Genomic DNA, 23,741 nt, shown 5'->3' with positions numbered 1-23,741 from the left:
ATTCATGTTTTCACATAGCTGGTACTAAGTTAACATTAAGTTCTAAGATTTATTTTTACATTTTGAAGAGAAACCAGGTCAACGGAAGTGACGCTTTAACCTCTGACCTAATAAGAGAGGTCACAGTTCAAATCAGCAGCGCATAATTAATCGTTTTTAGGAAATATTTTAATTTGTATAACTCTTATTTAGTATTTTAATTCAAATTGTAACTCTAGTTTTTTTTTTAATTAAATTATCAATTTCCGTTATCACGAAATGTTTTTCCCCACCTGTATTTGATAAAAGCTGATAGGATTGGCTGGTTAGGGAAACAAAAAAGGAATCCGCCAATGAAATGCTGTTTCCGTCCTCGGGGGCGGGCTGTGAGCGTGAAGAATTACCCAATCATCGCGCCGGATACTGGATTTGTCGGAATACAGGTGGGAAGCATATCGCTTCTAAAACTCCTTCATAAGTGAATGCATTACGGTTGCGCTGTTCTGGTCCAGAAGGCCAAATAGCGTCAAGGTAAGATACACGGTTTGATTTTACAGTATGACTGGTTTACAGCTGGCTTATGGTGATCTGTAATATCATACAGGAGAGCTACAGGCGTGCTGTTATGAGTGTGAAGTGTAAAAAGATGAGACGTTCTGTCTGTCCTTGGTTTGACCAGCGGTTTAGCTTCTTAGCGTTAGCAATGCTAAAACCTGCAAAACGTCAACACACAGGGACATGACTGGAAAAGACTTAAAATGACCAGTGTTTCCTTTTAAAACGCATTTCTCTTTAGCTGTTCCTGTGTTTTAGCTCAGTATAGGTGTGCACTTGGAGTCGCAGGAGTTTTGACTTCGTTGTTGTTTCATTTAGCGCGTATTAACTGTCATAACCTCCTAATGTCGGCTTTATGAGCACTCTGCTCTCTGCACTCCGGCTATAGCGCTGTCATGTTCCTCTGCTTGTCCTAGACCAGACATTCTCCAACATCTTGCAGTCAGAGACTTCATTAACCAAAACTCTAACTATAATTTCCCAGCACTGATTTCTGAACAGCTGTTTAAATATGAAGTTCATTAGTTAAATCTGTGCAAAAATATTCTCTCTTCCAGAAAGTTCCTTCAACAAGTTTACATTATTTATAGACAGAAATGTGAGTTCATGAGGTATTAAATGAAACCCATGCAACCCAGCTAATAATTACAGGAAGTCAGTAATAAATCCATACATCCTCCATACTGCTTATCCTACACAGGGTCATGGGGGAACCTGGAGCCTATCCCAGGGGACTCGGGGGACACCCCGAGGGCACAATCACACACACTCACACACACATTCACACACTACAGACAATTTAGAGATGCCAGTCAGCCTACAATCCATGTCTTTGAAACCAGAGAACCTGGAGAAAACCCTCAAAGCACAGAGAGAACATGCGAACTTCACACACAATTTGGAGGCGGGATTTGAACCCCCAACCCAGAAGGTGGGAGGCAACAGTGCTGATCACTAAGCCGCTGTGCCCCCCTCAATAATAAATATAATTTCCATCACTTTTTTATGTCACGGACCCCACATTGAAGGAGATGTGAAAATCTGTACGGAATAAAAGATCATATTCACTTTCAGAACCTTTATTTTAATACAATTAATTTTTAACATTTTTACTCTTATAACACACTTGTTATTTTTGTTACTTTAATGTTTATGAAACTTTAATGCCATGTTTGGTTTCATCACTTCTCCAAACTAAAGGAATGCAAACCTTTGGACTGTAGTTGCTGTAGTTACAGAATATGGATGTTGTATTAGAGATGTAAAATGAATACAAATAGATTATTCAGAATGAACAGATATGAATAAGAGGCACATTTATTTTTTCTGCCAAAAAAGTTGAGACTAGAGATGTACATCGGGACCGGGATCCTGTGGCTCTCAAAAAAAAAAAAAAAAAAAAAAAGATCATGTGAGCGGGAGGTTTTTACTTTCCTGCAGGCATGATTGAGCGGTCAGATATGAAGCTTTTGGGACAAACAAAGACAACGTTCATTAATACGTGTTTATAGCATTCATTCATTCATCCTTAGTAACTGCCTGGTCAGGGTCTCGGTAGATTACGTTAGGCTGCAAGTTTGTTTTGGGAAATAGAACCAGCTAAATTTACTTGAGCACGTCACGGGCAGGTAAAAACAAACATAACTGTGTGAACAAGATTTAAATCTTTAAAACTTTAAAACAGTCCTGCGTACATCTCTAATTATGACCTCCAGTGATGTAGCTGAGGTTGAGGAACTGTTAGAGCCAAAATTCACAAATCATATTGACAGTGCTGGCATTTTGTATCTGGGCTTTTTTCTAGCGTTTCCCATGTTTTTTGAAGGAATTGTGGTAGGGTTCATATTAAATAAATAAATAAAAAATTGTTTCCAGATTAGGCCACACTCACTTAGAGTTTAAATCCGAATACAAATACAGATAATAGTGTTGTATTACATCCCTAATGTGTATGTACTGTACATGCTGATGCTTTTTTCTTTCTCGACAGCGTCATGTTGCGTTTGCCAGCAGTTGGTCGGGCCCTGGCCGGGGCAGCCCACTCTAAAGGGAACCTCACCACCTCTAGCAATGGTAAAACCACACACATCTCTGAGAACACGCACATAGTCTGGTTTTAGGTGACGAGCTTAAACGCTGAAAAACAAAATGAACATTTTGCTTGTAATGAGGATCCATCAGGGCTGAAACATTGTTCTTATGTCACTGTAAAGATGAGAATCTGTTTCTGTTTGTGGACTTAAAGCTTCGCATCAAGTCTTAGTTTCTATCCTACGCAATTTCTTCGCTTCCTTTGCCAATCCCTTTCCGTTCTCTTCGGGAATTTGATGTAGAACAGAAAGATGCTATTTTTGAGAGATAAGTTATGTTGTGCTTTGTTGATTACAGTAAGAACATCAATCCGGGCCTCGAGTAACATGGTTGAGGTGTTTGTAGATGGCAAGCCTGTGATGGTGGAACCCGGGACGACTGTACTTCAGGTGACGCATCACTGACATGCAGCGTTCACTGACAGGTGTTAGTTGATCATTTCACGATTCAGCGTTTAATAGAAATGTACTAAACTGCTCATTCTTTTCACTCAGGCCTGTGAGAAAGTTGGAGTGCAGATTCCTCGTTTCTGCTACCATGAGCGTCTGTCTGTGGCAGGAAACTGCCGAATGTGTCTGGTGGAGATCGAACGAGCTCCAAAGGTATCGTTTTCTTCTGAATAACCGCATAACTCTGTGAGCTGCAGAATACATATGCAACTGAATTATGCCAAAGATACTACACTTGAGCCAATCTGTAGTAGTCTATTTACAGCTCAGTTTTTCCTCATTTTTAAATGTGAATAGATCAGATTTAACTGATGTTAATTAAAGCTTTATTTATGAATATAGGTGAGCCAAATTTCCATCCTAAATATTTAAAATAAGCACACCTCTGAAAGAAATTAATCAAACACTAAAAAAAAAAAAACCACACTGACAAAATGAACATAATTATATGTATTAGTGTAGATATGAAATTATGTCTGAAAAAAGTGTGTTTCTTGTATGCAAATCTGCTTATTACACAACCGCAACACTGAGAAACTGATAAAGACCCACATACGAGCATTTTGATTCATATCAATTGCATATCATCATTATTAATATTTATATTTTAGTAGGTAATTTAGTGGTGGTTATTAACATTATTTGATATATTTATTATTACGCCTATTCTTTATTATACTCAATTGGTGGAATTTGTGTGTGGTCGTTTTACGATCAAATTTGACTGATGATTAAAGGCCAGTGTGTCTTATTAATCAACTGTCTTAAAATGATCAGTATTAGAAGAATATTATATCCAGAGCAGCTCTTGTTGTAAGCTCTAGTCGAAGTATGACTGTTGTAATGATTACGTTCTAAAAATATAAAAATATCTTGGTTCTTTACTGATAGCCGGTTGCTGCGTGTGCTATGCCTGTCATGAAAGGCTGGAACATACTGACGGACTCTGAAAAGACACGAAAGGCCAGGTATTCTTTCACCTGTAACTTTACAGCTTTATTTGTTAGTTCTTGCCGAATTATTTAATTTAATTATTATTATTATTAATTTAATTATTTGGTTTTGTTAGAGAGGGCGTCATGGAGTTCCTTCTTGCCAATCACCCACTTGACTGTCCTATCTGTGACCAAGGAGGAGAATGTGACTTGCAGGTAGGAAGACTTTACTGGTCACCTCCCTTTTTTTAAAAATTAATTAATTTATTATTGTAATGAATCGTTCCCTGACTGTTGAAAACTGGCGTTTCGTTGTAGGATCAGTCAATGATGTTTGGTTCGGACCGAAGTCGATTCACAGAGGGGAAGAGAGCAGTGGAGGACAAAAATATTGGCCCTCTCATCAAAACAATCATGACACGCTGCATTCAATGCACACGCTGTGTGCGGTGAGTGAACCGAGTCCCAGTGTCATACACCTTGCACACTGCATTCTGTTTTGTTCAGGTTAAACTTTAAGGCGTAAAAGTGAGCTGAATTTATATCGTTGAGATTTGTTGAGATTGATTTGATTAAACACTGAGTCTCGTTTATCAATTGTTTATTAAAATTGGGTGTAAATGGTTTCAAAATCTGGCAGGCGCTTTTACAAACATTTTGGTATTGCTGATTTTTTTTTTTTTTTTTTTTTACATTTATTTATTTATTTATTTCTCCCTCCCCCACACTCGTGTAGTTTGCTAAATTGCCATTAACAATCATGTTGATGGCACATCTGATTTATATTTAGTGATACCAACAAAACTGGACAAAAAGCAAAGCTGGTCACAGTGGATAGCTTCCACAGCTGAAAAAAAATTCAGCTTTTCAGTCAAGAGCCTTTTTTTTTTTTTTTTTAAATAACTTCCCAACTCATCAGAGTTCCGATTGTAGGAACTGAGTGAATATGAGGAGATTTGACACGTTGCATTGAAATTATTTCAATTCATTATTTCATCACCAGTAACTCTAAGTGTAACCGCATAAAGTGACGCCAGCAGATATTTCCCCAGAGTTTCTGACTTTTTACAATTTTTTTATTTACTCATAATAATAAATCTAATCTAGGTAGTAAGCTAGGCTAGTTAATTAGCTGATAGTAGCTAGGACTGGTAAGAATGTTATGATTACAGATACAGGTTAGGTTTAAAATGAATATGGAAGAGGAATGGATACATAAGCATTGCAGAAGTAGCACTGCAAGATTTCCATTGCCGAACACCTGAGTAATCACTGTAATGTTGTTTGTTGCAGCTTCGCTAGTGAGATCGCTGGTGTGGAGGATCTGGGCACCACAGGACGTGGCAACGACATGCAAATTGGCACTTATGTAGAGAAAATGTTCATGTCGGAGCTGTCCGGGAATGTGATCGATGTGTGTCCTGTTGGAGCGCTGACATCAAAACCCTACGCTTTCACAGCCCGACCCTGGGAGACAAGGTAAAATCCCTAATGTGGATCGGTGGTTTAAAAATATAGTTTAAGGCCCAGATTCGAAATGGAAGGCAGATAAGAACGTTTAGGAAGCCTCTTATGAAGAGCAGCACCTGTTGATTTATTGTGTGTATTATTTCTGTTAACAGAAAGACAGAATCTATTGATGTGCTTGATGCGGTGTGTTCTAATATCGTGGTGAGCACCAGAGGAGGAGAGGTAATGAGGGTCCTGCCTCGTCTTAATGAAGACGTCAATGAGGAGTGGATCTCGGACAAAACCAGGTAAACTTCCAACAGATTCAAATATAGTATTCGATTCTTCGATTTACTTCTGTAATCTCTTAATGAGGTGCATGCTCTAAATGTAACACTTGGTTGTAATTCAGTTCCCACGATTTCCTCTTTTTTTCTCTCTTGTTCCCTACCTCAGGTTTGCGTATGATGGACTGAAGAGGCAGCGCCTGACCCACCCCATGATCAAGGATGCCAGCGGTCAGCTGGTGCCCACTTCCTGGGAGGATGTTCTCACACGTGTAGCTGGCGTGGTAATTATCGTATACAGTTTTGGGGATTAATGTTGTGCTAAATATTTTGTGTGAAGTCTAGCTAATTGGTTATTTAAACTATGTATATGTCTATACTCTTATTTTGCATTTTCCATTACATTTGTGTGTGTGTTTGTGTGGATTTGCAGCTCCAGGGAGTCCAGGCCTCTGAGATTGCAGCTATTGCTGGTGGGTTGGTAGATGCAGAGTCTCTGGTAGCCTTGAAAGACCTGCTGAACAAGCTGGACAGTGAAATCCTCTGCACTGAGGAGATCTTCCCTATGGCTGGTGCTGGGTGAGTTCCATTAGTTAATCTCAAGGGATCTTTTCTCTTTTCCTTTTTATCCAGCTCTGATAAAGCCCCCTATTCAGGGTGCATGTTATTATTTAGCAGTGTGAGTATGGGTAATATGTGCATTAAATACACTCCGATCTCTGTCCCTCACCCAGGACCGACCTGCGCTCTAATTACCTGCTGAACACCCGTATAGCTGGCATTGAAGAGTGTGATCTGCTGCTTCTGATTGGAACAAACCCACGCTATGAGGCTCCTCTCTTCAACGCACGCGTCCGCAAGAGGTGCTTGTCTGTCAGCATATCACTACTTGCTATAATTCATTGTAAATATTTGAGTCTTTTAATTTTTATTTCAATGCAGGTATGGGTTTAATGCAAACTACAAATAAATTTTTCCCCCACAACTTTTTTTTTTTTTTTTTTTTTCTCATCTTTTAACTCATCTTGGTGTGCCAAGAATTCTGGACTAAATGTTAAATGTGTACCATTTAAAGTAATGTTGAACTAACTGTTTCCATCTCTTCCTAGTTGGCTCCATAATGAGTTGCAAGTCTCTGTGGTGGGTCATCCAGTGGATCTTAGCTACTCTTACAATCATCTGGGTGATTCCACTCAGGTTCTGCAGGAGCTCGCTGCCGGAACCCACCCTTACTGCAAGGTAACAAACTCCACCTTCTTACTGCCATCACAACCAGTATCTGTTTCGGTGAACGCCTAGTTGATCAGGGTTTATATCAGCTTTTTTTTACTCTAGCTTAACATATTACTCGAGTTCTACCATCAGTGTGGATCTTTGGAACAATGGACACTACGGGTTTAACATTTGGTTGATTTGGATCGATGCATCAGTTTAAAAGGCCATGATTGAAAAAGTCATAAATCAATTATTAACAATTATACCTGATTATATGTCAGTTGTCACTGAAAGAGGAGACAACTGGTATGTATGAAATGATTCATATTTTTAAATTGATCTGTAAAAGCCTGGCAAGGTAAAATAATTTAGAATTATCCTTGTCTACATCATCATCATTTACAAATTAACACTACCCTAGATTCTGAACAAAGTTGGTCATGTATTGATTGGAAGCTACTAGATTGAATTTTATCATATCATAGCAGAGTCACTGATCTAGCCAAATATCGAATTGCCTTAAGAATCAAAATGGCGTTGTATCGCGTGACAGCCTGAGGCTTAAACCCTTCATCCTGAGGCTTAAACCCCTGCTGGACATGAGGCAGACACACATCCTGGAATGAGACACCAGTCTACTACAGTGCACCATGCGTTCACACGCTCATTCACACCTATGGCAATTCGTAGTAGCCCTTTTTGGGAGGTGGGAGGAAGCCCACACAGACATGGGGAGAACTTGTGAAACTCCACACAGACCGTACCGAACTGGGAGACTGAAGCTGTAAGGCAGCAATGCAGCCTGCTACACCGTCATGGCATCCGTTGTTCATGTATTTTATTTTTAAATGGTGGTCGTTGAAGTAATTTGTGTTATTCGTTTTTGGCAGAAAGCAAAGAATGTATCAGGTTTAGGCACCAGCTCCGGAACCAGCACCAACACCTTGTTGTTGAAAAAGGGCTACGTATAACATTGAGTTCATCCAAGATGGCAGTTATAACACTGATAACACTGTCTCCTGGTGTTAGGTGCTGGCCCAGGCCAAGCGGCCAGTAGTGGTGGTTGGAAGCTCCTGTCTCCAGAGGGTGGATGGTGCTGCCATCTTGAGTGCTGTATCCACAATTGCTCAGAATGCCCGTGCCAGCAGTGGGGTTGATGAGGGATGGAAGGTCCTTAATGTGCTGCACAGGTTAGTGTGTTTTTCAAGTCTACCTTTTCGTAAATTACTGTCTAATGTGACAGACTCTGTGTCTAGTACATGTTCAGACATTGGTTATAGATTAGATAGATTGTGCCTAGTCAAAGTATTAGTAAGATGACTGGTCATTAGTAGTTAATTTTAGTCCTAGAGCAGTTTATTTTTCCTACCAAGCTTTACTGGATTTTTTGACTGTTAAGCTAACTGGTCAATCTAAGGTAAGCTGCATGCAGTGTTAAATATCAAGTGTTTCTAGAAATGACCTGTTTGTTTTCAGACTTGCACATCAATATCTGTAGGCTGATTTAATGCAGAGTTTTGTGTGTTTGTGTGTGTAGAGTGGCCAGTCAAGTAGCAGCACTGGATCTGGGCTATAAGCCTGGTGTGGAGGCAATCAGGAGGAACCCCCCGAAAGTGCTGTTCCTGCTGGGAGCTGATGCCGGCTGCATTACTAAAGCAGACCTGCCCAAAGACACCTTCATTATCTATCAGGGTGAGTCTTTCTAGTCTTTCACAGGTTACCTCACCAGAGAGATGTCCAAAAAGACTCACTTCTGCAGTGAGCGGAAGTAAGTATTTGGACACTTTTGTTTTTGTTACTTCCAGTTTGTATATCTATTTCAAATTTACACACAGGTCTTTTGTACTTTATAAATATGTACAAAAATGTATGTATTCATAAGCATAAACAAAAATATGTTTAAAAAACAAAATTGATAAAGGAAAAAGTATAAAAATATTCAGACATTTAATGTTTTATGTAATGCATGTATATAAAGCTTACATAAAATAAATCAATTCCTGATATAAATGCTGCAAAAAAAAAAAAAAAAAAACAGGAAAATTGCACTTAGTGTGATTATAAAAGATGTTGCCATTGGTTGGGAAGATTTCATGCAACAAGTAGCAATCATAGTGAAGCTGAAGGACATTCCTCAGGGACAACATTATTAAACAACACTCGAGAGCCTATAGAGCCATAGCAAAAACCTTAACCATCCCTGCCAGTACAATTGGTTTGATAATATGCAGGTGGAACATTCATGGAACCACAACTAACTGTCCCCGGAAAGGTGTGACACGCACGATTTCGCAACATGCTGTCAGACTAATGATAAGGACGGTAAGAGTAACCAGCAGTCACTCAAAAAAAGTTGCAGGATGACCTGAAAGTATATTAAATAACAAAAACAAAAGTGTCTAAACACTTATTTCACAATATATAAGTAAGTGTGATAATTGAGTACATTATGTAATGAGCATTAATGAGCATCCCACATCCATCACTTCTCACCTAATGCAGGTCACCACGGTGATGTGGGAGCCCCCATGGCTGACGTCATCCTGCCTGGTGCAGCATACACAGAGAAGAATGGCACATATGTAAATACAGAGGGGCGCGCCCAGCAAACCAGAGTGGCAGTCACCCCACCTGGTATGGCTCGCGATGACTGGAAGATCCTCCGAGCCATCTCTGAGGTGTGTGTGTGTGTGTGTGTGTGTGTGTGTGTACGCACGTGCACATGATTTCATACGAGTGTGTACTTATTAGTTTGTTTGCAGAGTCTGAACCAGAGTGAAGTAGATACTTTTGGTTTGTTTGCCATTTTATTTGGCTTAGTTTCACACTGCATGTAATTAAAAAACCTAAAAAGGAAAAAAAAAAAAAAAGGTCAGCTGAGAAATATGGCAATGCGGGGAAAAAAAGGAAACAAAGCTTTGCCAAGTGCATGTAGAAATCGCAAAAATTAGAGAACACAGAGCTGGCACTCAATAAATTACTAGACTGAAAATAACTATTTAAAAAAATGTTGTGCATCACATCTTGAGTTTTTCTGTGCCTTATGGCTCAGTTTAGCAGCTCACTTCTACACAAAAAAAAAAAAATGCTGCAAACAACCCAAAATACACTATATGTTTGAATCAACCCAACTACAGGAAGTGAACCTGAGTCTAATTGCTTTCTCACTGTAACCGAATCATGATTTCAATTTTTTTTTTTTTTTAATAAATAAGTTTAATTTATATTGTGTTCTCTCCTTCAGAGTTATTTGTCTGGTTCAGATTTTTTTTTTCCAGTTTGTACCATCTGTTTTGTGTGTGCTAGGTGGCTGGAGTCACTCTGCCCTACGAGACATTAGACGAGGTGAGGAACAGACTGGCAGAGGTGGCCCCCAACCTGGTGCGTTATGATGACGTAGAGGAAGCAAACTACTTCAAACAGGCGAATGAGCTTGCTAAGGTTGGTGTCTTTGGTTCCTCTCCTTCTTTGTGTTTGAATATATGAGCAATCTTTTTTTGATAAAGTGTTTATAGGTGGTCATTGGCAATGACTAAATTGTGAGAAAACTGCAAAGTGTGCTCTTCCCTTCAGGGGTGGACCAGCCATAAATTAATTTGCTAGCCCACTGGGCAAGTGAAAGCTCTAATGTGCTGCACATGTTTTTGATGCCCAGAAGTCTAACTGATGGGGGGCCAAAAAATGGTAGCGTAACAAGCAATGTAATAAAGTATGGCAAACTCGTTACATAGTTAGATGCACTAATAAAGACACAAATAAGTATATAAATTCCTGTGTAGGGGATGACTCAAGCATAGTCATCTTTTTCTAAGAAGCTGTCTGAGGCAGTGCATCGTCTTTGTACCCTCGACAAGAATAAATAAATGAGCAAGTCGTTAGCTATGAGCTGAGGTGTTTCTCTTTACACATAAAATATACTATTTGAGTTTGACATCTAGCGGCACGTTATTGTGCTCAGTTTCATACGTGTTCCTGATTCAGACACGTTTAGATGTCATTCATGAAAGCTGATTAATCTTACTAGTTGGGCATAGCGTGTGCTATAGTTACAGCACCAAATCACATCGCACCACTGTGAACCGCATTTTGCTTAAATAAACATACCAAATAACTTTTATTTTGAAAAAGTCAACGGTGGGGATTTTTTTTTTTCATTCTTGCGTTGCTGATTGAGAGAAAAAAATACCCGCTGGTGACCACTAGCCTACGGAGCTTACTTGTCCACCAGGCAACTATCAATTAAAATAATAATAATAATAATAATAATAATAATAATATCTCAGTCTACTGATTTGTCTACCCCTGCCCTTGTCATCATCATTGGCTGGTATTTAGATTATATATCTTCTCTCTTCCCAGGCTGTGAATCAGTCCCTGCTTGCAGAACCTCTTGTTCCTCCTCAGCTTTCAGTGAAAGATTTCTACATGACAGGTAACGAATGACACTTGTTTTCTATATTGCAGTGTAAACTTGGTTTGATAGTGACCAGGGCTTTGTGTGATGGTATGTCTGTGTGCATAATTCATCAGTTTACTTTAACAGCACTATGCTTGAACTAAAATCTGACAAATATTGTATTTTTTTTCTTCTTCATAGACTCCATCAGCAGGGCCTCACAGACAATGGCTAAGTGTGTAAAGGCAGTGACGGAGGGCGCAGCAGCAGTAGAGGAGCCTGCTATCTGCTAAAACGCACACATCCCTGTCCATTACCATGTGTTAAAACTGAACGAATTTAATGTTTGATCCAGCCCACAGCTACAGCTGAGAAATCTTGCTTTTATTTAAATACGCTAACAAGAATGTTGTACGCATGTCGTTCCCACACTGAGATCGAGGGAGAACTGCTTTGTTATCTAAAGCTCATAATGAATAAAGTTATATGATGTACATTTGTTCTCATGTACGTTATCTGCACTGGCAAAAGCACTACATGAACTTACACTGTATCAGAGTTAATGCGTAAGAGAAACTACGAGGTGGTTTGTTTTAAATTTATTCAGTTTTGTCTTTCAGCCTCTACTGATGTGTAGGAGCATTCAGATCTCTACTTAATATTTTAGACATGACTTAACTTTTTTATTTTTGTTTTATTTGTGGTCACACTGCAGAAAGAGAAGTATGCGTTAATTGTAGCACTTAATTCTGTAAAAATGACGTTATGTTGAGGTTGATAGGGGGCATCCTCTCTTACACTTTCCTTCTATGTTGAAGCATGTACTTGCTTTAATGATTTTCGACATCTTTCATCTTTATTATCTGCATGGTATACTATTATTATGGTATAGTTATTATGGGACAGTGTTGCCATGGTTACGTGAGATTTGTGTCGCATTGCCTTGAAAGTCAAGTTCAGGATTTCACGTGAAGCTTGAATGAGACGTGTGGTGATGAGGCTGCTGGGGAAGACTTGAGGGAGATCCTGTTCAAGTTTGAAATCAATGACAAGGGAAGTCAAATGGAGCAAAAGTTAACACGTGTGCACTTGTAACACCATCACACTGAACTCTTCATTCAGGTTTCAGCTCTGAGAAACGAAGTGGCTTCACAATAAAGCCGAACACATAAAGTTGAATTCCAAAATGGTTGCGGAGGTTGTTGTTGCACTGTCGCCTGTTGTCATGTCCCCCCGGTGCCTGTAGTAGTGCTGTAAGAAGCCTCGATCCGGCGACCAAACCAACACCCTGTGCTCCATGTATACGCGCACTTTTAATCAAAATAACCGACATCCAAACGCGCGCGACTTTCGCCCAAAGGTGCGTGCGAGACCGAAATCAGGACCAACGCCGGATATACGCGGAGAATACGCCTCGGGATTAAGCCGGTCATCCGTAATAGCCGTCGATAGTGGGTGAAAAAGCGAGCCTTGTCCGGCTAACGCTAACGCTAGCGGGCTAAGCTAAAACCGGAAGCGAGCAGCTGGCGCAGCACCGGAGTCGGAGTGAGTAGGAAGGCCGCGCGAGTGCGAGGTGGAGCGGGTTGCTTGCTACGCGACTCGGGAGGATTCCGTAGGCCTACGGTAACTACGAATTTCGCTTTAACAAACAATTAAAAGGCAAACATACAGGAAGAAAAACTCGGCTGGTTTGATAACCATTACAAAAAAAATGTTTGTGTCCTAATTAAAGTCTTGCGTTTGAGATTTTTAAACGGCAAGAATTTTTTTTTTGTTTCACGACACCATTTTTGCGCATTAAAAAAAAAACGCCTCATATACCAGAGCATATACCAGAGAAAATTAGTGTACTATCAATATAATTTGTTAATATAATGTTTTTGTGTTTATATCCATCCAACTCCAGCTAGCTAGCTAATCAGCTCGTTTCCTCTCAGGCTCGTTTTCCGTCTTTCATCCGCAGCTAAATGATCAAACGGTGACCGCGCGCGCTACTTTAAGCGTCTCTCCTAATCCTGGCCTCTTAAGTAACTGATAACGCGACCCAAGTGTGAGATAGAGCAGGAGGCGGGAAGTTGTGGCCACCATCCCCTTGCACGTTTAAACACGCTTTGCATGTTAAACCTACCGTGCACTCTACTCTTTTTTAACATTTTAGGATTTAGCCCTTCATCTGCTTAAAGCACCTGCTTGACCAAGTGATTAAAACGAGTAGCTTTAAACAGAACCTCAATGATCATTAATATCATTTCAGAGAATCCTTTTCTTTTTTTAAACTCATGCTTTTAGCATTGCATCCTGCTTTTCATTCCCATTTCACATGATATACCCATCATGATAATTATACAATTATAACTACACACTGGAAAAATACACATTATTATTATTATTTTTTTTTTTTTAAACCCTAGGGGTATGCATATACTCTAAATACAGGCACACATGCAATTTATAAGTGTTTATTAGTCTTTAATTAGATACACAAAAGTGACTAGGATTATCTCTCTCACACACACACACACACACACACACACAACCTGGTGTGGGTGTGGCTGATGTCTGATTAATTATTATTCAGATTAAAAAGACACTTACCCTGAGTCTTATAATTGGAAACAGTGTGATATGGAAATAAATCATGAAGATCTGTGAAGATTATTAAGACCCAATTAAAATCTTTCGCAGTACGTCTCATACATTTTTATCCAAAGTGGACAAGAGTTCTGAGAGTTCAGCTCTGGTTATTTGACTTCCTATTAATAGAGGTAGCTTCCTCAAATAGTTGTGATAATTAGTACTTTTATAATAAAGACTATACACTCTCTGAACTGAAGTAGTAAACTGTACCTTTCCTGGTCACTGGAGTGGTACCATGTATTTTTTACATGGTAATGTGTATTAGTGTACCTTTTAAAAATGACTTACGGTACATAATTGGACCTTAAGAGGACTAGTGGTTAGGCCCCGGCGCTCTCACAGCCATGGCCCGGGTTCGATTCCCAGCCACTGGGGTTGCACAAGACCCAAGCCCGGATAAAATTGGGGAGGGTTGCATCAGGAAGGGCATCTGGCGTAAAAACTGTGCCAAATCAAATTTGCGGACCAATGATTTGCTGTCGCGACCCCTAACGGGAGCAGCCAAAAGAGGAAGAACAATAACAACATAATTGGACCTTTATTTAGTTTTTAATTAGAGTAAAACATGCGTTTCATGCCCACAAGATACTAAGGATACTGTTTAGTACCCCTTGTTCTGAGAGTGTATTCCCTACTGTATAGTCCTTATGTGAAAACAGAATGCTCTTACATGTGCTTTACATGAACATTTCTAACCAGATATTTTTCTGCCAGCTGATGTTTCAGAGCGTTTCAGCCCTGGGATGTATGAAGGGAAACACATTCACTATTCGGAGGTGGACCACAAGCCTCTGTGTTCATACAGCCCAAAGCTCTGCAAACAGCGCCGGCTTAACGGCTACGCTTTCTGCATTCGGCATGTTTTGGAGGACCGGAGCGCCCCTTTCAGGCAGTGTGAATATGTAGCCAAGTACAACAGCCAACGCTGCACCAACCCCATCCCTAAGACCCAAGACCGCAAGTAAGTCTGTGTTACATATTATATAAATGTATTAAATGTATATGTATTTTTAAGTATACTTACGTTCATTATTTTTAAATCAGATTTTGCAGCAGTCACCTGCAAGTTATGGGTGTCCTGCCAAAGAAAGAGAGAAAGAAGAAACAAGACACTCTTGAATCTCTGGCCCTCAACATCACTGTGCCCTCTCTGGCTCTGAAAGCTACTAATGACCTGGACCACTTACTCCCATCTTCACCCTCCTCACTTACTCGCCTGCTCCCGTTGGACCCCTATGCCTTCTTCAAGGTTGATAAGGTGAAGAAAGAAGGCCCTAACTTGGGGAAGAAAGTCACAAACCGCTCATTTAATCCTAAACAGAAACATAAAGATCACGCCGTGGCCCCAGCCATCTCCCCACATTCCATCTCTCTTCTTTCTCAACAGGCTGTAGGACCTCCCCAAGCTCCTTTAGTATCCAAATCCCCTCTTATATCCATCTCACAACATCCAAAACCTAAATCAGGGCCAATATGCACAACAGCTTCTGCTCAGGCTGGTCATCATACCTTGACCACCACCAATCCCAAGCCAGAGATACATCCAGAGCTTGTTCTCGCCAAGAAAGTTGTACCTCCATCTCTAAGCAGTGCAGGCATGCTTATGGGCACAGCAAAGGATCCGAGAGCACCAGTACAACATCAGGCTCCATGTTTGCTGCAGCTTCACAGGCTGATGGAGCAACAGAGAAGAAAGCATGAAGATCTGAGGCCTCATTTCGGTGTGTAACTACTGATTTGTACTCTGCAGTAGATAACCTAAGTAGCCTTTAAGCTTTATTAACTGTTTCTATTGCAGAGCTGGACTGGTCCGAGGACAGCGGAGAGGAGGAAGAGAGTCCTGTGGAGAATGTGACATTGTCTAAGTATCAGAGCCCGCAGGACAAAAGGTGTGTAGTAGAGTGGAAATTTTACTTTAGATGAGGCAGTGAGGGCTGAACATGGTATTCGATGGGAGGGCTAAAATCTAATATTTATCAGTAGCTCAATAATGAAGCTATTAGGGCGGATCAGTGCACTACATCAAGGTCTGTCAGAACTTACACTCACACAAATATACAATTAAACACAGATAGTACTTTTACTTAGTAAGATTTACTTTTAGTTTCTCCTCGAAAAGAATTTTGGGTGTTCATTGCACCATGACTGTATTTCACATGCACCTTCTCAATCACTGCTAATGACGTGCTACAGCTGTGTCAGCAAATGGGCTGAAAAAATATCTGCCCAAATGTGCATGAAATCTAGTGAGTGTTTCATCTGACATGACTTGTCACTGATAGGCTGCATGAAGAGGTTACAGTCTGGGCTAGAAAGAAATCATCCCCAGCCTCACTTCTTCATACCATTCTATGTAATTTACTTATGACCACTGGTGGCGCTGTTGCGCTTGTTTCCATAAAATGTCCAAAATTATCCACCTTAAGACATTTGTTAATGGCAAATAATGTGAAGTAGATGCCAAAAATGAAACCTTATTTTTATGAAAACCTTATACTGATGAAGGGAATGGGAGGATGGTTATTTATACCAACCATCCTTATAGATAGGCAGTCAAATGTCTGATATGCAGAGGCAGAGAAACCCTTGTGGTGTCAAAACATATCGATAACCAAAATGCAGACACAGTGGTAATGATTTTAGTCCAGTCAAGGAAATCACCATTTTCTATATTTTAGTATGAAGCTTGATAGACTTGTGCAATATAATGATGTATGTGATGTTTACTCTGATTATATTATATTACCAACCCTGCTAGCCTTTATGCATTTCTGTGTTGGAGCACCGCGATCTACCATTGGAGTACTCCAGTATGAGGTATCACTCATGGAATATGGAATAAAATAGGAGATGAGCCAACCAGCATATTAATCTGTAATGATTTGCACAAGTTTTTAAAATTCTCCGATATTAACTGACAACACCTGGAAGACCTGCCCCCTTCCCGTCATATCACATTAGTAATCACTCCTGCTTGAAAGATGCACTAACACTTTTGCTTTCTGTCATATGAATATGTAATGTTGAAACACCTAAAAATCCACTATCCATCTGAGTTTTTGCAATTGCCGCTACCAGGAAGCAGTTCCCAGACTGCACAGCTGGTAATATTATTACACCCTCCCCTTCTCTTCGTAAACCTGAAATGGTGGAAATGCTCGTTTTCCTTTTTTTTTCCTCTAGGCTATCGTTTCTAGATGGTTAAATCATTTTTAAAAATGTAAATCGTGAGCACGGAAAAATCAATATCTCATAAGTGTAAAGGTTGAGTTTTTGACATATTAAGGTTAAGAAACAACTTATTTAAACAGCTTGTTTGTTTTATTTAAACAGTCTCTGAGATATGCTAATCTGTATCTAATCTGTGTTTATTCTGTACAACAGTTCTGTTGGTTCTGGTTCCCGTGGGGAACGGCTGGCGGGGCTTTGCGGCTGTTTGAGGCAAAGATACAGACAAATGCACAGGGAGGAAAGAGGCTTCAGGAGAGAGAGGAAGTCCCAGCACACTCTCCGCAAAGCTTTGCTTCAGGCGGCCACACACGACCCTGATCACACTGCTCAAATAATTCAGCAGCGTCATACAGAAATTTCAGCAACCTCAAGGTAAATACACAGCCATGAGCACTCCATGACTTCAGGGTTTAATATGTAAATGTGTCCTATTTATTTATCCAAGACACTACAGGTGAATAAGGTTTTTTGTTTTTTAAAGTAGATATCACAATCAATTTTGGCCAGGTGGTTTGCACTGTAACTTAAATGTTTATTTTTTCATTTATTTATGCAAATAGTGCATCATCTAAATATATATGCATATATTTGCAAACGTCTTTTGATGTTGTCTTTTGATGTTGTCAGAATTAAAATATCTTATAAAAAATAAATTAAGCAGACATAAATATAGTATGAAAACAATGCAAGGTATTTGGGGAAATTCCTTTGTAATATCCTTGTAATTAGGTGTTATATCCTTCTAATTTTACATATTCATTCATAAGAATGAATGTAGATAAAATGTTATAAATGCAGGCCATCTAGAAACAGATTTTTGGTTCTGAATACTGAAAAACTTTACTTTGAGAAAATAGTTTTAAAAATGTAATGTAGATTTAATGTGTTTCTGCTCTAGTTAGTGGGGGTTTATAAGGTTTTTAAAGGAAAATTGAAATGTATATCATAATGACAAATTAATTGCCTAATTAAGTTGAATATACACCTGAAAACAAGCTTTTCAAGGATATAAGATATGATGGAAGTGGACAAAAACTGTAAAATAAACATTCTCCTGCTGAGTTTGCTATTTTTACTACTGCAGAGCACTAAGAAAAGACATGTTATGGATGTAGTTTATCCAAAAATCTTTAATATTAAAAGCTATGGAGTTTCTCACTTATTTTGAAATGTTTAATTATGCTATAATACACACATTAAATATGTGACTCATCTTCAGCGTCAGTGAAGGTAAATGTGTTGCTCATTGGATGTGTCTGTTTTGCTATACAGTACTGCAGGCAGCTCAGACTCAGGACTGTGTGTGGCCCAGGTTAACGGCAAAGCCTGCACTAACCACTCCTTGCCTTTCACCAGACACTGCCTCCAACGTATCCTTTCAGAGATGTCCTCCTGGCTGATGCGTGGCCATGTGAAAGGGGGGACAGAAAGGGCTGTCATGCAGGGCCCCACACTGACTATTCATCAGCTAAAATTATAGCAACAGATACTGCAGGTGAAATAGAAGTTGAGATAAAATTCTGCAATTAGCAACTCCTGCAAAATGTTTTATTATTGTTATTATTATTATTGTTATTATTATTATTATTATTATTGTTATTATTATTATTATTATTAGTCATTGTAGATCAAGCACTAATTTAACTCTGAATGAGCTTTGCCAGGCAACAAACATACCAGCCAGGAATCCTCTCCTTTCACTTCAGCCAGGGAGAGAATACGACAAGCGGTGAAGGAGGGGGAATTATTAGCCGGCGGTGGAGAGCAGCAACTATAAACAAAAATATGGCACGTCTGTCACCATATGGACAAGAAATGATTGTTTAAATGGTTGATAGAAGGAAACAATAATGATATCTGTAGCCACCTGCTGGCTGCTCAGCTGTATGTAAAAGTATATTTTATTTGAATTTGTTTTATTTAATTGTAGGACTCAAAACTAGTCGTGGATACACCTATTCACACTCATGCTCATTCTAGCATATTTCAGAGCCATTCACATTTATTCTAAAAACGAATTGCAATACCAGTTTGCAACCAGACAGCGAGAGCTTCACAATTGTATACTGAAGGTTACAATAAATATAAGGCCATGGGCCATGCCTACCACTTGGTACAGCCCTGGGATGATGTATTTATACTACAGTGTATTACAGTGTTATTGTGTGTATAGTAGCGTTTCGTGTTGTATACTGTGTTAGTCCTTAATGCTGTTGCTCAGATATCCTGCAGAATAGGTCACAGCAACTGTTCTCAAGCTGCACTGCACGTTTTGCGGATGGGGCACAGTGTTCTGTCCCAGTCTTCGACATCACACATCAGACACCACTCTGTCAGGAGCATGCCAAGAAAATGGTGGGTATTTTTTTTTTTTTTTTGCTCTGACCCTCTGATAAGCAGAATTGGATCAGATATCAGATTCTACAGTCTGAATCTATTCAGTAACCACTCTATTTAAACTAGCATGAAAATGGAGAGAAATCAGGACAGCATATGTTGTTTATAAATCATTTTAAAGGGGCAGTTAGTGATTTTTGAAAGTGTTACTAGTCCCATAATAATCAAATAATTTCAAAGATAAATTAGAAGCACTGACAGTTGTAGTAGTACCTTCCAATGGATCTTGCTTGGTTTTTCATTTCTGGCTTTTCTCTGTATTTTTTCAGCCCAGAATTTAGCTCCGCTTTCACCAAAACCAGAGCTGATTAGCTTGGTCTTTTTTTTCTAAGAAGAGATCAGGCCTCAAATATTTTTGATCAAATGGGTCTCCTTTACATCGGCCCCATGACAACTTCCCAAATGTAACTGTGTGGTTCCTAGTGGCATTTTATAGATTACTCAGAGGTGGTGGAGTCAGTAGTTTGGAAGGGGAAGGTGAATCTGACATCTTCGACAGTAGTGCTGGCTGTAATTCATATCACAGGCTTATATTAGTGCTAATAATATGTTATCATTTCTGTAGTAACTTTTCATTTACAGGGACTTGTGTAGTGGATGATCCACATAATCTAAGGCTAATAATAAACAGATTAAAAATGTGTTGTTATTTAACAACAAAAAACCTTATAATAGTTCCTATGGTGAAGCTTTCTGTTCGGAGTTAAACTCAATGTTTATTTAACGTTTATGGAATTCGTTTCCAGTGTCAGTGCTTTGTAACAGTAAGTTTGCCGCCACGGGTAAATCTTAAAGTGAGGAGAGTTTGAGCTTTCTGATTTCTCAGTTTCAAGAAAGAGAAAAAAAAGAAAGGCTGGTGAGGGAATGTATAGCTGCTATAATGTAAGTAACAACAGGAAATAAGTTGTCTTGTCGTGAGCTCATTAATAAAGGAAAATTTGTTAGCACTTGTGAAGTTGCTGTGGTGGTATAAGAGGAATAAATCATTTCAGAACATGCTACTATTGGGAACACACCACCCCATCATTAATTATTTGCCCATACTTGCACCCCTATTGTGTCTTCCTCAAATGCACCAAAATTACAAACTGCTCCTTTTAATCTACTTTTTGTTAACTTTTGGGAACAGAAAGAGATCAGAATTATTCAACGCTATAGTACTTTTTAAACTCTGATCATTCATTCAAATCATGACTCTGACTAGAATGAAGTGGTTACTGAAGATGAACAAACAAATTATTGTATTTAAGCACATATTGTAGATATGTAGATATAATCCTTAGCTATGTCTTTTAGTATGTTTTAGTATATAGTATGTATACAGTATGGGTGAAGTATATGTGGGTCACGTGTACTCTCTGGCACATGGAGCAGGATAACTTCCTTCGTGGAGACGTCAGCCGCAGAACGTATCATCACCAGCAGCAGCTGCAGCAACGCCGGCGGCTGAAGAAGGCCAAACTTCCGGCACTGAGCAAAAAACACAAGAAGAAGGGCAGAAGAGGAGCAGTACGCCGCCCTCAGAAACCCATCCCCCCCGCACTGCCCCAGGGTAACCTGGGAATGCCCTCTGTCCTGTGCCTACCGACACAACCCACTGGGATGAGGTAATGTTCTGTGTGAGTTTGTGTGTCTGTGTTTGTATGTTTGGTGTGTACCTCATTGCCCAAATTTCTGTATATTGACAGGAGTCCCTTGACCCCTGATCTGAGTGCTGATGAGCTTCCGGATGACATCACTAGTGACATCAGTGACATTCCTCATGACCTGGAGCTGAATCAGGAAGATTTCTCAGATGTTCTGTCTCGATTCCCAGACGACCTGCAAGACTTTGATCTGTTTGAAGGTAGCAAAATTGTGCATTTTTGTTTTTGCTATTGCAGACAAAAATCGCACCTTGTAAAAGAATTCTTTGGCTGTGAGTTGAGATCAGCAGTAACTATGTAACATGCTCTCTGGCAGGAAATTTAATGCCATTGTGACGGAAGACAGTCGACGGCAAAGTTCTGAGAGTGTCAGAAATGTTTAGATTAAAATCTATGAGTGTGACCATGGCTGCAATTAATTTTTTTCACCATAATAACGATATTTGTTTTTTTTTTGTTTTTGATCACAGGTAAGCAAAGTGAGCTCTTACCTACGTCAGAGGAGGCTGAGGAGCTGGTGCGGGTCCTGCAGGACATGGGGTCCTACCCAGAATCCCTGGCGTGCCTGAGCAGTATAGCTGAGCTCGGGCCGGTGGAGGGCTCAGACTGCCGTGGGATGGAGGGTGGCGTCATGGACCTGCTCGGTGCTCGTCTATCAGCTGAGACCCTGTCCAGTCTGGAGCTGGACCCTAGCCTGCTTCCTACTACAGAGGACACCTTCCCCCCTTCCCCACGTTCCCCCCCTTCTTCCATAAGTCACCTGAGAGACAGCACGCGTCCACAGAGGCGTCACTTAGCACACATTGATGACTCCAAAGATGATCTGGTGGACGAGGACGTGTCCCACGGCTCCTGGGGCGTCCTCACTCTGCCTCTCAGCGATTCGACTCAACTCCACAATCTCATCACCTCAGATGGCCTGCTCATGTCCACAGCATTGTCCACACCACCGACTCCCATGCCAACAGCCCCTTGCCAACCCACCGCCACGCTTTCCGCCCTACCCGAGAGCAGCCTAACCATCCCAGTCACGTCCTCTTCCTCTTTCTCACCCCGGGTGGACTTCCTGTTCCCAGGGCAGCTCAGACACACACTCCCCTCTCTGTTCAGCCACTGCGGAATTCCTGCTGACCTGCAGCCTCACCACAGCGCTCCAGCGCCCACTATGGACCAGACCTAAGAGGCCATCTGGAACAATTACAAGTGCACATCTCTTAGTATTCAGGGAAGGTTTTCATTTTATAACTTGCATGGGTTCTTCAGCTTAACTACTCTACTACTCTATCTTCCCATATCCTGATGGGTTTTTTTTTTTTTTTTTGGTCACTTGCACACCCCAGAGCAATAAGTAAACCCCACAAGCAAAAGTATATGGCACGCTTATTTTCTATGACAGATAAATTAGATGGATTTTAGCCATGGATGCACACCACTTGTATTCTTATATATGCATATTTAATATATTTATAGAGTAGTGATGTGCACATCTAGTTTTATTGATGAGTCCAAATGTGTGGTTTACTGGTGGAAATGTGGTTACTCGTCTAGAAATAATATGGAATGGTTATATGATGGAAGAAAACAAAGGCACGGAAGATGTCAAAAATGTATCAGTTGTCCCCTCCTGTCCTGTAACGATTAAAGTGGTAATATCGGCGGCTGGTGTTTGTGCTTTTCGTAGCTGTTCTGCTGTTGGGTTCTGCTTTTTAGTGTCAAGTGCCAAGAAAGCTATGTAAAACTTTCATAATCAGTGTGCTGCAAATCAATAGTGTCCTTTAAAGAAGAGCTATAGATATGCTTAAAATGTCTTTGTTATGAACATCTCATTCTGTATATGTAATGTAACACTGATGCCAGGAATCCATATTTTCTGGCTTTCATGTTTGCAATTAATTTTCGGAAGACGTTTTTTCGATTGTGTCATGGATAAAAGCTCGGTAATGCTTGCATCATCTCAAGGCCTCTGTAAGAATGGATTGTATTAATTATCTTCACAGTAACACCACACCAATCTCATATTGTCACATCACATGAATTTTCAGTCAAAGGCAAGTTGGTGTCTGATGAGAACAGCGAAAAAGTGTGTTTGAGTTGAATAGGCCTGCCAGTGTATCAGATAATGCTGCTTACATCAGTGTCAATAACAGTATATTATTCCTGCGCAAACAGAGAAGCTGGGATCGGTATTTTTTTTGTACTTGTATTCGCTGAATGTATTGAATGATGGAAGGATTTGTTAATTATAACCTAATAGAATTTTATCTCCCCCTCTGCTTTGTGTCTTGACCTGTCTACTTTTTGTTACTAAAGTGTGTGGATGTGGGTATGTGGTAAACACAGATGTGTCCGATTTTTTTTTTTGTTTGTTTTATCAGAAATGCGTAAATTAAATCTGCTATGACTATTAGACAATGTCTGATTTTTTTCTTGTCAAGCAATGCGCAGTAGCATGGTTTATATAGTACTATATAGAA

At 39.9% G+C, this 23,741-nt stretch overlaps 2 protein-coding genes across 3 annotated transcripts; both read left to right on the top strand.

Annotated features, from left to right (window-relative positions):
- Positions 1-355: 355 nt before the first annotated feature.
- On the top strand, positions 356-11,850 carry ndufs1 (NADH:ubiquinone oxidoreductase core subunit S1). Its single transcript, XM_026933227.3, has 19 exons — positions 356-510; positions 2,525-2,607; positions 2,923-3,014; positions 3,120-3,227; positions 3,966-4,042; positions 4,144-4,225; positions 4,328-4,458; positions 5,303-5,488; positions 5,632-5,766; positions 5,915-6,029; positions 6,179-6,324; positions 6,480-6,608; positions 6,855-6,984; positions 7,990-8,150; positions 8,498-8,652; positions 9,463-9,638; positions 10,267-10,401; positions 11,320-11,392; positions 11,558-11,850. Exons 2-19 carry the CDS (start codon positions 2,529-2,531, stop codon positions 11,647-11,649), a joined length of 2,202 nt encoding a protein of 733 aa, XP_026789028.2. The 5' UTR covers positions 356-510; positions 2,525-2,528; the 3' UTR covers positions 11,650-11,850.
- A 143-nt stretch (positions 11,851-11,993) lies between these two features.
- Positions 11,994-22,606, top strand: ino80db (INO80 complex subunit Db). Of its 2 annotated transcripts, XM_053231158.1 has the most exons (11): positions 11,994-12,979; positions 14,042-14,121; positions 14,708-14,954; positions 15,038-15,714; positions 15,792-15,882; positions 17,378-17,596; positions 18,497-18,594; positions 19,446-19,579; positions 20,996-21,228; positions 21,310-21,467; positions 21,738-22,606. In XM_053231158.1, the coding sequence occupies exons 3-11, from the start codon at positions 14,737-14,739 to the stop codon at positions 22,445-22,447; spliced, it is 2,538 nt and encodes an 845-aa protein (XP_053087133.1). In that variant the 5' UTR covers positions 11,994-12,979; positions 14,042-14,121; positions 14,708-14,736; the 3' UTR covers positions 22,448-22,606. The 2 variants fall into 2 exon arrangements, with proteins under 2 accessions (XP_053087133.1, XP_026789026.3); XM_026933225.3 differs by lacking the exon at positions 14,042-14,121.
- The last annotated feature ends 1,135 nt before the right edge of the window (positions 22,607-23,741 follow it).

The sequence above is a fragment of the Pangasianodon hypophthalmus genome, chromosome 2 (genome assembly GCF_027358585.1).
Source record: "Pangasianodon hypophthalmus isolate fPanHyp1 chromosome 2, fPanHyp1.pri, whole genome shotgun sequence".
In the NCBI taxonomy this organism is placed as follows: domain Eukaryota; kingdom Metazoa; phylum Chordata; class Actinopteri; order Siluriformes; family Pangasiidae; genus Pangasianodon; species Pangasianodon hypophthalmus.
This window is presented reverse-complemented; position numbering and strand designations above follow the sequence as displayed.